The 16463-nt window shown below is 40.5% G+C and overlaps 1 protein-coding gene across 1 annotated transcript in view; it reads left to right on the forward strand.

Annotated features, from left to right (window-relative positions):
* Setbp1 (SET binding protein 1) overlaps positions 1 to 16463 on the forward strand; it is a 350541-nt gene that overhangs the window by 307736 nt on the left and 26342 nt on the right. The window contains exon 5 of the mRNA XM_052155405.1: positions 6014 to 6184. Within this exon, the coding sequence (XP_052011365.1) occupies positions 6014 to 6184 (171 nt within the window). The remainder of the gene's footprint in view (positions 1 to 6013; positions 6185 to 16463) is intronic.

A 16463-nucleotide genomic window follows, 5' to 3' on the forward strand; every position in this document is an offset into this window, starting at 1 on the left:
AAGAATTGGCAGAAAAACAGAGACATATTACATATCAAGACCTAGGCCCTATGATCAGAAGTTTGCGCAATGAAACAGCAGATTAGAGAAGAAACCCAGAAACCCTAAGTCTACTGACTACAGGTAGACACTGCCCTTTGCTCTACTGCTTTGCCAATACATCACCCCGTGCTTGCTTTACTTAACCCTTATCCTCGCACTTACATAAAGAATTGCTGGGTTTGCTTTTGTTCTTTTCATTGTCTTGTTCTATCTGGCTGTCTCCACTCTTAGTTACTGAATTCTACCCACATTTCAAGACAGACCTTTGAGTGAAAAAAGTGTCCCCAGTCAAGGAGAGTTCGAATCCATGGAACCTTACAGTATCTGGCACATGCAGGTAGTCATGAGTGCTGAGTGCTAGTTAGGAGTGGAAATGCAGCCTCTCCAAGCCCATGGGTATTATCTTAGCTTTCTTATTCAGGACAGGCTCATTTGGCCTCCTATCTTGTCAGACTGATCAGTTTTATTTGTTTGCCTATTTCATCACATCTCTTTCTCCATTGCTACACTATCTCTGTAAGACAGAGATCACAACTTTGGGTAGTTATCACAGAAACAGTGGCTCAATTCATAATAATCAACTCTAGGCCTGTTGGGAAGTATTATGATTAAGAGTGTCCTTGCCTGAGTTTTATCTTTTAAGGTGTTAAAATGAAGTAAAACATATTTCACAAAATCAGTGATGGCAATCCCTGTTTAAAAAGGTTCTTTGGTGTCTGTGAACTCCTTGTTTGAAAGCCAGCTTTTGTTCCTTTGTTTAAGACCTGAGGCCCAAAACATATGTACTCAGGGTGTCATGCCTTTGCTGATTTCCAAATGTCCCTCTTAACAAAACTCAGGATCCATAAAGATATATCCATCTAGATGTGATGCCTCTTTCTAATGATATCATATAAATAGTAAAGACTCTGCTTCTTTATGGCAAATATCTATAAGCCCTTTAGTACCTGCCTTCATGGAAACTAATGGTTACTCTTTTGCTCTATAGAAATCATTGTAGCAAACTCTTTTATGAAATGGGAACTTCATTTTGATCAGTGCCATTATTGCTGGTAGGATGGATATTGACTACATACTTGTGAATTAATGATTAGCATGATGCAGCAAAAATAAACTTTGAAGCCAGAGAAATGTCTCAGTGGGTAAAGGCACTTGATATATCTGCCTCATATGAGTTTGATCACTGCCATCCATGTAAAAATGGAAAGTGAGAAGCAACTCCATAAAGTTGTTCTCTGATCTCTTCATGTCTGCTGTAGCATGCACACATACACGCATAAACACACACATCATAACATGCACACAACAAAAATCATAAAGAATATTTTTAAATAAATGAAATAAAATTTACTGGATTTGGCACATGGAAAAAAATATGATTTCAAAGATTGGATGGTTTCTTACCAACTCATTCAGTTTTTTTCTATAGCATGGGTTCCCTTATTGGGCATGAGTAAACTCCATCTCCATATTACATAGGAGATAAACAGCTGAATGTTAATTGGCAACTGGAAAATCAGAAAGTGAGTGGTTGTTAAAAATTTAAAAACCCAAAAGTCAGACTATTGAGACCTGTGGAGGAGAGCTTTGCTGTGTTGGCATCACTTCATGCATGATCTGTGAGCATGGGTTTGCTGTGCCTGTGTTCCCTCATATGTTAATCAGTAGCCTCGCCTTGTATCTCTTACCATTCACACATAGCACACTGCATGTCAAAATTCTTTGCAAAATAAAAAGCTACTTAACTAATCAATGGATTTCAATTCCCCATTCATACCAAATTTTCCATTCTTCAGAGCAAGTAGAGGTCAGAGAGGTCTACTTACTCTGAAGACCAGCCATCCCAGGGTCTGCACTTTGCCCCACCAACCAGCATACATATCCACTGCAGGAAGCACCTGCATTTGCAAATTTTAGAATTTGAAAATTAATTAATCTACTTATCAAGCCTACGTGAATCGAGTTCTGTCTGCCAGATATACTCGTCTTTATGGTAGAAGTACCAAGATGAAATCTGTGGGATTCCTCAATGATTTGCTGCCAGCTGCTATTTCAAGGAAGCCATGTGGAGGACCCAACAGTGAGTTGAAGTATCCAGATTGGGGCACCTCTGTTATCTGTGTGGTTTTAGGCCAATCATATGACCTCTCTTGAATCTCTGTTTTTTCATCTACTAGAAAAGGGGAGTAAAGCTCAGCCGCCCCATGAAGGATATTTGTTTGTTGTTGCTTCCTTTTCCATGTAAAGAAATGAGAAACAAAAGGAAAATGGCTTTATGAACCTGAGAGCAACATACAAATTACTGAAGAGTTGGCTTTTCCTTGTCAAGGTCACAAAGCTCATTAAAGGGATCCTGAGAAAGTCAGTCACCATAGACCCCGGATTCCACCATGACCCTTGTGACCTTGAATAACCTGGGGAAGAGGTAATTGAGTAGCTACTTCTTCTTCCGAAGGAAGGGAATCAAAATATTGAAGCTATTGACTCACCCGTAAGGCAGTAAACAGTGCTTTGGTCCCTGACCTTTCCACATCCTGGGGCAGTCAATAACCTGGCCACTGGATTCAGCTCCTGCCAGTGATTTTGATTGGGAGTAGTTTAACCTTGAACTGAGCCCCAAGTAACCAAGGCAACAGGAAGTCAGCTTCTGCATCTCAGGAGACAAATCCATAAATCAAGTCCCTAATGCAAACACGATGCACAGGTAGAGATTTGAGGAGATAAGTGGTCTGAGAAATTACCTTTGAAAATGAGTGACTGTCCCTGGATCTGCTCTACCATAATTACAAAGAGAGTTTTAAAATTTATCAATAGAGGTCAACAGGTTTCTGTGATGTATTTTCATATAAGTAACTTTTAATTTATCTCTCAACTCTGTCATTTAATTATGCACAACATTAGATTAATAAAGTTAGTAGTGTCATTATTTCTTCCTTTGAAAGTACGCTGGACTCTAAATATGTAAACATCAGTGTACTATCCTTTGTGTTAGAATACAGGAAAAAAATCAGAACTCATCTACCAAGAATGTTCTCTGTACAGACTCCCTACTGCATTTCCATGATAATCCCTCTGCATACCCAGCCTTTGCGAATGCTCACTTGTAAACAAGGGTGCTTTCAATGGCCAGTATGTGCAAGACTCTGGTTCTTTCTTTTCTTTTCCTTTTTTAAATAATCTATTTCCTGCTTCTAAAACTCCAGTTCCTATGAACAGAGAGAGAAGCCAGGCCCAGTCTGGCAAGAAACTGTCCAAGTGTCCCACCAAGGACCATCTGCTGTTGCTAGATGGAAAGGAAACAAACTCTTACATTGGCCACCTGCACAATGTCACTTCCCAAGGGGCTGCTCCCTCTCCCTATTCCATGCTCTCCAGACCTCTGCTCTCAGAAAGAGTGATTTCCTTCATTCAAAGCTTATCTGATAATCTTGCCCCTACATGCTATTTCCGGGTCTCCATCATCCCTTCAAAATCCAAAAATGACTGAAGAAAATATTAGGACTAGTTTCCTGTTCCTTTTCTTAGATATGGGTTTAAAAGTTGACAATTCCTAAATTGTCTAGGGTCTTTGCAGAAGCTGCGCAGCAGTGATCTGAATGACAGAGTGTTTCCAGTGTGGTTTTATGGCATTTATCGTAGTCTGTATCATAAACACTTGAGTGGCAAGTGTACCCAGCAGAGATGCTCAGACCAGCTCTAATGAGATGATGCAGACTGAGACTAATTTAGATTGTAAACATTTGCATGAAAATGGGTACAACTGAAATGACTGGAAATCAGTCTATTCCCAAATGAAGGTTAAATATTCATCTAATAATCCTGTTTATTGCCTCCATTCCCCAAACACGTCATAATTTAAATAGAAAGGTATCTGCTTAACCTGCATCTACAGGTACAAAAATGACTTGTCGGTGACTTTTCCAAAGCAGCAGTTGTTCAGTGTAATGAATGCTGATAGCTTGGAATTCCAAAATGTTTTTGGAAGGAATACTGCTGTGGTCTTGGAGAGCACCAAGAATCCAAGTTTTGTTTTGTTTTGTTTTGTTTCCTGCCTACTGTCCTGATGATCAGATCAGACTTGTTGTCAGCCACAAACTACCCCAATAACACACTCTAAGACATTTATAAATTTGTATTTCCTTCCCCTCAAACTCTCTTTCTTCAATGAAAGAAAAGAAAATTAATATGTTTTTAATTTTAAAAATATTAATACTTTCCTAAAACAATAGTTTATATTTATAACCCCAACTCTTAGGAGCCTGAGACAGGATTGCCACCTGAGTTGTAGGCCAGCTAAGGCTACAGAGTTCCAGAATGTCCTGGACTAAAGAATGAGACCTTTCCCCTTTCTTAATATATACATATATCACATTATGATATGTATAGCATATATAAAATAGTAAAGTCAAAGAAGTAAAGGAGAACTCTTCCTAGTTCTCCCTTCCTATTCTGCACCAAGCCCTGATCGCACCTTCCTTACAGTAGCTCCTGGTAGCAATTTGGATGGATGTGCTCATATGTGATTGTAGCTACTCTGGCTGCTATGCTCAGTTTATCTTAAGCACACCTGCATATTCTGCAAATAGAACACCCTGCACACTTTTGTGTATCTCAATGAATGTACCTTGTAATATTTTCCCATATAATTTTTTGTCTCTTTCTACCGTCAAAATACTCTGAAATGCAAGTTTAATTCAGGAAAGTGCAAAAAACGTGTTACTCGTGGCACCTTAAGCAAGTTTCCGAGACAAGAACGAAGAGTGGAAGGAAGGTGGTGGGGTGGGGTGGGGGGTGGGGTGGGGAGGGAACAAAATGTTAGCATGACCCACTCTTTAGGTGCTTTATTCAGTTGTGTAGTAAGACCTCTGTGCCCTCAGCATGAAGCATGCTGGGATGGACTTGGATTGTGGTCAGTGTTGTATGGTTCAATGGACCAAGATGATCCTGGCTTTAGCATTTGGCAACTGGAGATACCCAGCTCTACCAGAGAGCAGGAGGACTTTATTTATCTTTCCCTTAAGCTCTGCAAAAGGGTGTTCTTCTCAACTGTAAAATTGAGAAAATAGTAATAGCTAAGGTCAGACCTCACTGAACTGTCATGGGGCCCAAGTGATTAAAGGTGATCTCACCACAGTAATCGAGGTAACATTGCTCTATGGAAGGGACTCTTATCACTCAGGGTGATTGGCATGGGAAACAATACTGTCAAGAATAACTGACAAACCCTAATGTGTTATTGTTGGTCTTAGCTGGGTACAGCCTACAGAGAGGGGAAACCTGAGTAGAAAGCCATTTGACATGGATCGAGCACCTTCAACCCTCTAGGCTCAGATCTGGTTTATAGCTAGGAATATAGATAAGTGCCCACACATCCTTAACTAGATCGGGAATTACTTCTGAGCAAGTCATAGGCTATATTTACCTCTATAGTAGTAGTAGTAGTAGTAGTAGTAATAGACACTTACACACATTAGCAATAATGGTAGAGACTTTCAAAGCATGGAGTGTGTCCTAGAACTTATTCCAAATGCCTAGCATTAATTCACTCACTGGAACTGGTTGTGTGCTATTTTCTCTTCTGGTGCTCATATCTTCCCAGAGAGATGAGATGGAAGCTTTGCAAGGGTAGGTAGGAATCATTACCCTTTGTACAGCATTGGTGTACCCTCTGTAAAAATGGGCTTCTTGATCCTCAGAAAGTTAATAGATACTCAATACATTATATTGCTTCATTAGGTCTGTGCCTGGCCTCATATCTAGACATCCATTCCAAATGATCCCCTAATCCTAACCTCACCCTCAAACTAGCTATGGCTATTTTTTCTCTTTAAGTATTCTCAACTTCCTTTCTTACTGCACTGGAAGGAGGACAAACAGTTGGACTATGTACTCAGATTAAGTTCAGATTTTATGATGGTTGCCTTGCTGTTCTCTTAAATCAACTACAGGTTCTGGAATTATTGTTTTACAGGGATGCCAAGTCCCCACTTAAAAGTGGACCAGTCAGCAGCACACAGTAAGAGTGAAGGCTCAGTATCCACCATGATGGCCAGGAAGAAGCCAACTGCAGTGGAGAGTGTTGCAATTCCCTCAGCACCGGTGTTATCTCTCCTTGCTGCATCTGCAGCAACATCAGATGCAGGTGAGTTCTTTGCACATATGGAAGATGCACACTTAAAAAGTTCTCTAGTCATGGGGTGGTAAATGATATCACAATACACTGTAGATGTCTGTGAAACTGTCAAAAAAACTAAACAGTGGTGCAAATGGCACCATAATAAATGTAATAAGTAAATAAAAGTCAGCAGGGAACACTGGGATGAATATCTATGATTCCAGAACTCATCTGGTAAAGACACAAGGATTGGAATGAGTTTAAGTTAACAAACAAATAAGTAAATACATTTGTAACAGCAAGGACCAGGTTCTGGGAGTGTGAGTCAGCAGTGAAGTATTTGTTCGGATATACACAGGTCTCATCCATACTATCAAAACTTAATTGGTCAATTAATATAAAAGTGATTGCAGGTTAGGTATCTAATCAGAAATGCTTGTGCCCAGAAGTGATTGGGAATATGGGGGCCATTTGCATGTACATACCAAGATATCTAACAGTTTTATCTAGAACATCAAAAAGAGAAAGACCAAGACAGTCCTTTCAGTAGATAACAAACCAACCTGTCCTTTAAAGTCCTCACCATGGTGACGTTGTTCTCTAATACAGTAGATCAATGGGGCAGGTTTCTTCTCACCAGTTGAAATGATCTTACGTCAAACAGCATTCTTTATTGTCTGTAAACACAAGTTGGATCTCAAGTCATGACTGAATGTGAGTGACTGGGCCCTGAACTTCCAAAAGCAAGTGTGAAATGTTGCCAACATTCAAACACCTTGTGGAGGTATTGCCATTCTCATGGCAAATTTAATTTGTTAAAAATATGAAGGGGGCAAACAACTAGAAAACCTTCAAGGTGCTCTTTTAAAACTAGTGTTTACAAGTCATATGTGGCACATGTCCAAGGCCCTGCAGTCACACACCAGGTAAAACAAGATGAATATATGTATTGAGCTATCTTAAGTGTAAATTGTAGAGGTAGTTATGAAGCTGTCCTGTTCACCCATTGGTTTTTGCTCTGTCAGTAAGGAAGTCATGGGCCAATTGCTGGGTGGAAGGAATAAACCCAACATGAAATTCAATACATTTCATCTATAACTCATACTCTGTTTCTATTATTTTATTTTGAGAACTTCACACATGAAGGAGCAATGTATTTTCATCATAACTACTCCTTCTTCCATGCCTCCCCAACACATCATCCTTTCAACATCTTGTCCTCTTTTTCAATAATTTATGTGATGTGTATTCTATTAAGTCTAGTTAGTGTTGCATGTATATATATATATATATATATATATATATATATATATATGCACATAAACCCACATGAATCTAGGGTTGACCCACTTGGGGATAAATATTCTACCAAGGGCCCATCCTTGAAGAAAATTGACTCTCCTTCTCTCTCCCATCTGCCTGTAGCTCTTCAACCAGAGAGGAGGCATTGTCATTCCTTCCTTTGTCTTTGCCAGAATGTTGACCAGTGTGGTTTTGTGCAGGCAACCATATTGTTAAGAGATCTTGAGTGTCCAGAAGATACTATTCTGCAGCTATCTTTCCAGTTCTCTGGCTATATCTTTCTATTCCCTCTTCCATGTTGTCCCATGAGCCTTGAGTATAGGGGTGATATCATATATATGCCAGTTGAATATGAGCACTCCACAGTCACTTGCTCTCTGTGCTTTAAGCATGAGTACTTAGAATGCTGAATTAATTGAACACAAATGTAATAGTAGGCTCTCATCTGCAGTCTTTTCAGCTATGTGTTCTTGGCTAGGTTTACAATACTGTCTTGAGTTTCTTCTATTGAGTGGAGTGTCCAATAAGACAGATCTTGATTACTCTCAACAAGTGAGTACCAAAATTTCACTGTGGAACATATCTTGCTCAGCTGATCAGTATTGCAATTAGAAGGGTTTGCATCTGGGTAGAACTACTGAAAGGTTTTCTCTCCTGGTGACTTTCATAGCTCCTTCCAATACAAGCAGAGCTAGCCACCAGGTAGGAGGCTTCCAGGGCAGTAGCAACTCGATAGCTCCAAGTCCTATGACCAAAGTATATGGTATTTTAAGCAAGAGAATCTTACTGTCAAATTCTGGCAGGCAACCAAGAGCAATGCCCATTGTCTTTATTGTTTGGAAGAGCATACAGATCACTCTCAATGAACAACAGAAACCTCACCTGGCACTTGGCTTTTGTTTGGTAATATATGATAGTATATGATAATGTACCCACCACCACTGGTGGCAGGGGGCACACACAGTTCAGGGTTTCATTTTTCCTTACAGCAGAATATAATTGGACTGTATATATGTACCACATTTCCATTATCCATTCATCCATTGAAGGATGTTTGGAAAGTTCCCATTTCTTACCTGCTATGAGTGAGTACGGAGTATGAGAACTGAGTATAGAGGAACAAGTACCTCCTTATTCATATGCTATTTTCAGTGCAGCTTTCTTTGACTGGGACCCATCCATGGAGTCAGGGGTAGAATGCTCCAATGGTAGTTTCATATTGGTGCTTCGTTTTGGGATTTAAAGTTTGTGGATTAGGAGTACGTAACCTGTACCTTGTTCCCTCACCTTATTTTATCGTTTTTGTGATGCTGCAGATGGAACCTAGGCACCAGTTATGCACAGCGGGTGCTTTATTACTAAATTACATTCCCAGTCCTTATGGGAACTTTTTTCAGAGGTTAAAGATACGGATACACTAATAAAAGCCATCTAGGATGATCTACTCAAAACATAAAAGGGCCTTCTTTTGACCCAACCATTCATAGACACCAAACTCACTTACACCATGTATTATTTCATCACATGTAGAGTTAAAAAAGAAAGATCACCTAAGAACCAGGAAGGAAAGGTACCATTAAAGACTTTCTTCTTTATTCTAGCATATTCTAATACCCGTCTAGGAGAAGCAACTAAATGCTAACAAGTATTTGCTCTTCATCAGGTTTTAGTAACTAATAGTGACTAAGAGAGCCAACAGTGAGTGGTAGTATCTCTTGTCTTAGACAGGTAACCTACAAAGAGTTCTGTGAAATAAACAATTGTACCTTATTTTCAGAAAAGGAATCTAAGAATAGAGACCTCACTGTCCAGCAGCTGATTGATGGGCTGTAGGCTCTCCAAGCCCATAGTCTCAACCTCTAGGTTTCGTGACCGCCTATGTTTACTGAGTCCACACCTTGCAGCTCACCATTCCTCAGTAGTCTCAGAGCCCTTGCCAGCAGTTAACCTCCAGATCTCTGTAGTCTTGTTCTAATTCCTCTGCTCTCCACTCTCTCTAGCACCAGTACCTAGCCAACCTCACTTTGGCAAGGTCATGCTGTTGGCCAGAAACAGTGCCTGGATGTACTCTGACTACACTGCAGGCAGTTTCTCTTCCTTTTCACATTTGGTACATCTCCAAGACCCAGCACAGCACAGCTCCAGCACACACTCTCAGTGCCCAGTGTTTGGGCTGCACTTAGAATCTTCTCCTGGACCATACTCTCGTCTTCACTTATTCCTTGTAATAAAGTTGTATACATCTCTTAGAAGAGGCCATGACTTAAATTTTTACTGTATTCATGGAATGTAAACTGATAGTGCACTCCATCAATATCTATCAAGTAAGCGTATAGGCAAGCATGCTACGAACAGTGCCAAAGAAGAGATTCATGAATAGTTTTTACTGCAAGCTCATCCTTTCATTTGTCAAGGTGCCGCCGTGAGCAAAGTGTTCAGCTTGCCTGCATTCCCGTCCTTCCCAGAAGCCACTGGTGGTTAGACACTGAGCCCAGTTGAAGTAACAGCTTTCAGATTTCCACATACTCACTGTGGAATGAGAAGTTCTGTGGTGGGGTGGGACAGATCAATGAAATCATCAAAAGAAATCAAAGTAAGGAAAGTCATGACATAGAAGAAAGAGTGAGGGAACTTCGATGGACCGGTGGCACCTCTGGAGGAAGGCATCCAGGTAGAGAGAGCTGGATATAGTATCATGACTGGGAATACAGGAGGGAGATCAAGAGATCTGGGATGTAGTCTGCACTATTCACCTTGAAAATGCTATGGAAACTTACTATGCAGTGAGATCCTCCTTTATGGATTGAAAAAAATGTGTTTTTTTGTTTTTTTTTACTTTTGCTTGCCAAGCACAGATATTTCCCAGTGGCCAAAGACAGGTGGTCCATAAATCCCCCCTGCACTCTTTGATTCAGTGTGAAAGACAGTGTTGTTGGGATCACACGCTTATGTGAGCTTACCTCCTCTGCCTGCATCCAGCAGGTAATTTACAAATATGCCAAGCAGTCAGAAAAGCAGGTGGGTATTAACGGCCTCAGTAATCAGAGCTAAGCCAAAACTCTCCTGTGTCAGGATGCAGGAACAGGCTAGTTCACTCTGGCAGTATAAAAATGAGACTCTCATGAGAATTGCACAGATTTGGTTGATTTCCGGTCTCCGGCTGCAAAGCAGATCTTTTTCAGGGAATCAAGCCAGAGATCTCCCCCAGGTGCTAGAAGCCAGACCTTCAGGAGATTCCACTCTCCACAGACAAATGGCTTCCTACAAACCTGGGGGAGTTGAGAACACACAGGTGGGCTCATAGCCAACACTCCGCTCCGTTCCATATGTGGAGGAATGGATGCATCATGAGATTCAGAGATATGCCTGAGGTCACAGAGTTGGATTTGGGTCCTACTCTCTCCTCTCCTGCCTGATTTTTAGTGGCTGCCCACCTCCCTCATCGCCAATGACAGATTTACTTCTTAGCTGTGGATCTCTGCTTGTTTACAGAGCAGTTAAGTGAAGCTCGTGGCTTTTCTTGAAGCCACTCTGAAGGCTGGGAGAGACCGTTCTAATTCAAACTAAGCCCACGCTCAGCAGTGGATAGCTTGTGAGTTTGATTGTGTTTAATTGCATGCTTGTGCGGTAGCCACACATATGTCTCGGGAAAACAATTCATTTGATTCTTGTTTCGCCTCACTTCATCTCTCGCTATCAACAAACTAAATTTAGAATTACTTTGTTCTTCATTTTTAAAATGGACTTTTTTGATAACTTGTTTCCTATTGGGTTATCTTTTTTTTTTCCACAGGATAGTTTGAGGAACCAGACAACTTCTAGTTAAAATGGGGGGGGGGGGGGGGAAGAGTTAAAGAAAATGGCTTACAAGACAATAAAATAAAAATCACCAATATTTCTACTCATTCTTTGGTTACTTCATACATGTATACAATATATTTTGAGGATATCCACTCCCCCACTACCTCCCTACAGCTACTCCTGGGGCTGCTTAGCACATCTCCCTCCAAATCCCTGTGAAAGAAAAGGCTTCTCTGATCAAGGAGGAAAGCAGCACGAGGCTGTGTATATAAACATGAAAGCAGAATTAGTTTAAGAACACACTTAATGACCAGAAGACACTGGAAGGAGTCAGATAAAAACTGGACCTTTTTTGGATGTTCATCTATGATACTGAACACAGACAGTAGATGTTTGCTAAATAATCTTAGTGAAATAATTGGTTGAGAGGCAGGAGCTGTATGCTTATCCGGTGCTTAACATAGTAGATGGACATCTGACAAAGACACACTGGATCCTAAAGCCACTGTTGGTAAGTAAATATTAGCCAGACAATTGGCTTGGAGTCAAGACAGTAGTTTTTCAAACATGCAACCTTTCACAGTTATAAAAGAATGTTTCCCATCATATTTTATATATAAGCCTTATGGGAGAGAATCTTATAGATCAACGTTTAATAGCATGTATTCTCCAGCTATACTGTGTGAGCAGTTGGACATGCACACGTCAAAGGGATCTCCCCACTAGTTTTGTTTAAGGCAAATTTTTAGTTTCATGGAGTGTGAGACACAGGCTGATGGCAACAGTATTGATTGATAGGTTGGGCAATGGAGGAGATGCCTTCCACCTTCCAATGGAGGAAGTAGCCATCATGAGCTCTTCAAAGGAGAGAGGGGGGTAGAAATGGTGGCACAGCCACTAGTATTCTAATAGGCCAGCCTGCGATCACACTGCTCGATAGGTATTGATCTGCTGCGGTGAAGGAAGTCTCATTCAGGGGAAAGCTGCATCATTATTGGGAGTCATTAGGGCTAATGCAGTGAAGGCTTCAATAAGGTTTGTTCAAAGTGATGCATAATTTGAAACAACTTCTATTACACTTGCCCAATAATGATTTAATAAGCATATTAGATAATCTATACCTGAGTAAGTCAGGCTAATTTTTTCTTGTCTCTGCGTATTGACGTAACTTCTCCGGGGAGGTCAGGCAATGGACAGAGAAGTCATGATTTCACTCTCGTGGCATGGATTTTATTTTTCTTCCATCATATTTAGGAAGAAACCATATTGATAGGTACATTCCAAATCGTAATAAGAAAAATCACAACAGTAAGATTGTTACGGTTGTGTACCACAAACTCAAGGGCAGGATGATGGAAATGAAATATATATTGCTGTTTCTTTTTAACTGATTTTCCATACACACAGAAAGGAAGAGAAACACACACACACACACACATACACACACAAATCTAAGTCTCTGGTCTATACAAAGTTTCTGACACACAAACACGCACACATAGACAGAGGGAGACACATAAACACATACACACAGACATATATACACACAGAGAGAGACAGAGACATATACACACAGAGATAAATACTCCAGACACACATATGAAGAGCCACACATACACACACACACAAACACACGGTGTAGCTGTGAGTGCTAAGAGTGAAACACATAGCAGTTCCTGATATGTATCTGTTGTAAATCACAGCTAATCCATTATGCTCTCAAGCCATAGCTTATGCCAATTCAAAAATATCATAGCCTGTGGTTAAGTGATGACATTTAAGTCTCACAAGACTGTTGTTAACCCTTTAGGTGTCCTGCTAATCACTGTGGGTACTGACATCCCTTAAACAATTTAATCATAAACCCACCTTTAAGGCCCAGTCAAAGATAACTCCGCTTGTAATCAAGAAAACTGAACACAGCCAATCAGAATCCTTACAGATGCATTCTTGATTCTAGCGGTATGAGAAAGGAACCTGGCACTCAGGTAGCTAGAAGATAATGCCTGGAAATTGCTTCTAGCTCCCAAGTCTTAAACAACTGGTTGTTCCCTTTATCATTGCATCCTTGAGAGACTCTTTGGAGACAACAATCCTCTGATGAAAAACAGAGTAATGGGGATTTAAGGTTTGAGTAGTCATTTACTTCACAGCTTTGGTTTGTCTGTGTCTTATGCACAATCATAATATGAAGCTACTAGCCACAGCATTTCTCATGGATGATTTAGACAAAAGCTTTGTCTTTCAAAAGAACCAATGGAACCAATAAATAAGTAAATTAATAGGGTTTGAAACATTTAAGAAACATAAGTACATGTGTTGAAGTCTTCATATTATAAAAATGACAGCTTATAAGCTGAAACTAATAACTTCATATAGAAAAATAGAAAACCTCCAATTTGAGAAATTAATGTCAAATTGGCTAAAATGTACTATCCATGGACCTGCATTGAAGCAAATTCCCAAATGATTCTGTGTTTGTCTGTCATGCCCTGCTCAATGTGGCAGGTTTATAGAAAGTTGCCTTCCACTGGCTCTGAATCACTTTGTGTCCTAGCAAGACCAGAAGATGCTATTTATGACTTCTAAGGCCTCACCAATAGCCTCTTAGGCTCTCCTCATGGTGCCAAACCTCAGCTTCTTTGCCTGACCCCTTCAGTCCTGGGCCATCAACTGCAACTGAGGCTGCATCTTCACCAGTGGCCTTCCCTGGCCTCTCACAGTGCCAGGCCTCAGTTTCTCTCCATGACCCCTTCATATCATCAAAACCAGTACCACCTGCATGATTCTTATGCATTACCAAGTACAGCTGCAGCATGAAGTGCAACCTTGGCTATCTCTGAAACACAGCGTCTTCGTGTTCTCAAAAAATACTTCCCAGATTTCGCCTCAGTAATGCTGACCTCTTCTTGATCACTGTTAGTTTCTTAGCTCCAGCTAACTAGCCTCATTCTCTCAGTAGTTTCCTTCTTTTAACTACAAAGCAAGAGACAACTGGGTGAAGTTGCTGAGTTCTTCCTGGAGCAGAAGCATGGCCCACTTGTTCTATTATACTATCGCCAGCCTTCTGTTTTCAATGAATTTATTCTCTGCCTAAGCTTGGTTATCCTGGAACTTGCTCTGTAGACTGACTTTGAATTCTGAGGTCTGCATAACTATCTCCTAAGCACTGGGATTAAAGGTGTGGTCCACCATACCTGGATTTAAGATTTTCTCTACTTGGAACTTTCTCTGTACCAGGCTGGCCTTGAAATGAGAGATCTGCTTTTGTTTGCCTCTTGGGATTAAAGGCTTGTGCTACTATGCCTGGACTGAGTTTAGCTGGGTAGGATCTTGTCCCAGTGTCATCTCTCTCTCAATTCAATTTATTATCCATGAACACAGGATTCAGCTCCATTTCACTTCCTGGTGCCCCTTTAATAATCAAATGGATTCTTTAATATTTTTCCTTTCTAAGATTTCTAAGCTGTGCTTGTTCAAAATGCTCTTCATGATACTTAACCAGAGAACAAAGTCTTTGCTGGGCTTTTTTTGAGACTTTCTTGGTCAATGCAATTATTATAAATCACTGTACCTTGGCCTCATGGAGACTCTTCAGACAAGGGCAAAAAGCAGCCACATTCGTGACCAAAATACGCCCCCAAACAGTCTCTAGGCCACATACTGAAATTCTTCTCCACTGAAACTGCTTGGGCCAGGTCTACCAAAGTTAAAATCACTCTCAGCAACAAAGTCTTCCATATTCCTACTAGGCTGGCCCATTAAGCCCAACTTAAAGCATTTCACTGCTGTCCAAATCCAAAGTCCAAAAATCCACATTCTTCCAAACAAAAGCATGGTCAGGCCTAGCACAGCAATACCCCGGTTGCTAGTACCAACTTCTCTCTTAAGGTTTTACTGTTGTCAACAGATGCATAACCAAGGCTACTCTTACAAGGACATTTAATTGGGGCTAGCTTATAGGTTTAGAGAGGTTCGGTCCATTATCATTAAGGTGGGAGCATGGCAACGTCCAGGCACTGCTTTACTTTGAAAAAATTGGTTTGTGTCATTTGCTTTTCCTTTTTTTCCCCTTTGTGTTGCTTTAATCTGGATATCCTAATCTGGATATTCATAGCCAAAGCTAGAACATTACTGGGAAGAATCCACATCCTCAGTGTCAGGTTCATCCAACAGTCCCCTGCATGTCCATCTTCCTGGAAATCTTCACTTTCAGACCAGGATTTTCAAAGGACTTCAATTGTACTGTTTTTTTTTTTTTTTTTTTTTTTTTTTTGTTTTTTGTTTTTTTGTTTTTTTTTTTTTAATAAAATTGGTACAAACTGAAGTATATCTAGGAAGAGTGAGTCTTAGTTGAGGAATTGCCTCCTCAGCCTGACCTATAGGAAAGTCTTTGGGGTGGTTTCTTTATTAATGATTGATGTGGGAGAAAGGCCCAGCTCACTGTGGGCAATGCCAGCCCTAGCAGGTGCTCCTGAGTGCTCTAAGCTTACTCAGACATGGAGGGCAAGCCAGCAAGCAGTGCTCCAACAAGCAGTGCTCCTGCAAGGACTCTGATTTTGGTCCTGCCTCCAGGTTCTTGCCTTGGATTCCTGTCCTTCCATTCTTTTCTGATAGACTGGAAGCTGTAAGATGAAACCGGTCTCCTCCTAAAGGTGATAGTGTTTACCCAGCAATAAGAAGCAAACTAAGAGACCTACCAGGAGCTCTGTAAGGGAGAGGACACCTGCTGATAAGGATGGTGAAAAAGAGACATAGAGAAAAAGGCTTTGTAGGAATCAGAGACTGTTGAATGAGATTGATCAGTCAGTGTCCTAATAAACAAATATACACATTAATATATAGAATGCCAGACTTCTGGAACTTAAATTAGTAAGAAAGAGCCAATCCAATGGAGTTACCTTTATGGAAATGATTAATAGCTCTCTCCAGTAGGAATGGCTGGGAGAGTAAAATGACACGCTCCCATTTGCTCTATGTCCAAATGCTGGCTGAGTTTTCTTATGTGGTCACTAAATGCTTCAGCAGAATATATATATTCTGACTTGATACTGTCTGTACTCATAAACTGGGTTATTTCCAGCTTCAATGTTCCTATCTATAGAATGGGGAGAAAATACCATCTAATGTAGAGGATCACAGTGAAGAATACACTGTTAATAACACCTGTGAAAATTCTAGAATATTAGTATAAATTCAGCCC

This window comes from Apodemus sylvaticus, chromosome 13, assembly GCF_947179515.1.
Source record: "Apodemus sylvaticus chromosome 13, mApoSyl1.1, whole genome shotgun sequence".
Lineage (NCBI taxonomy): Eukaryota > Metazoa > Chordata > Mammalia > Rodentia > Muridae > Apodemus > Apodemus sylvaticus.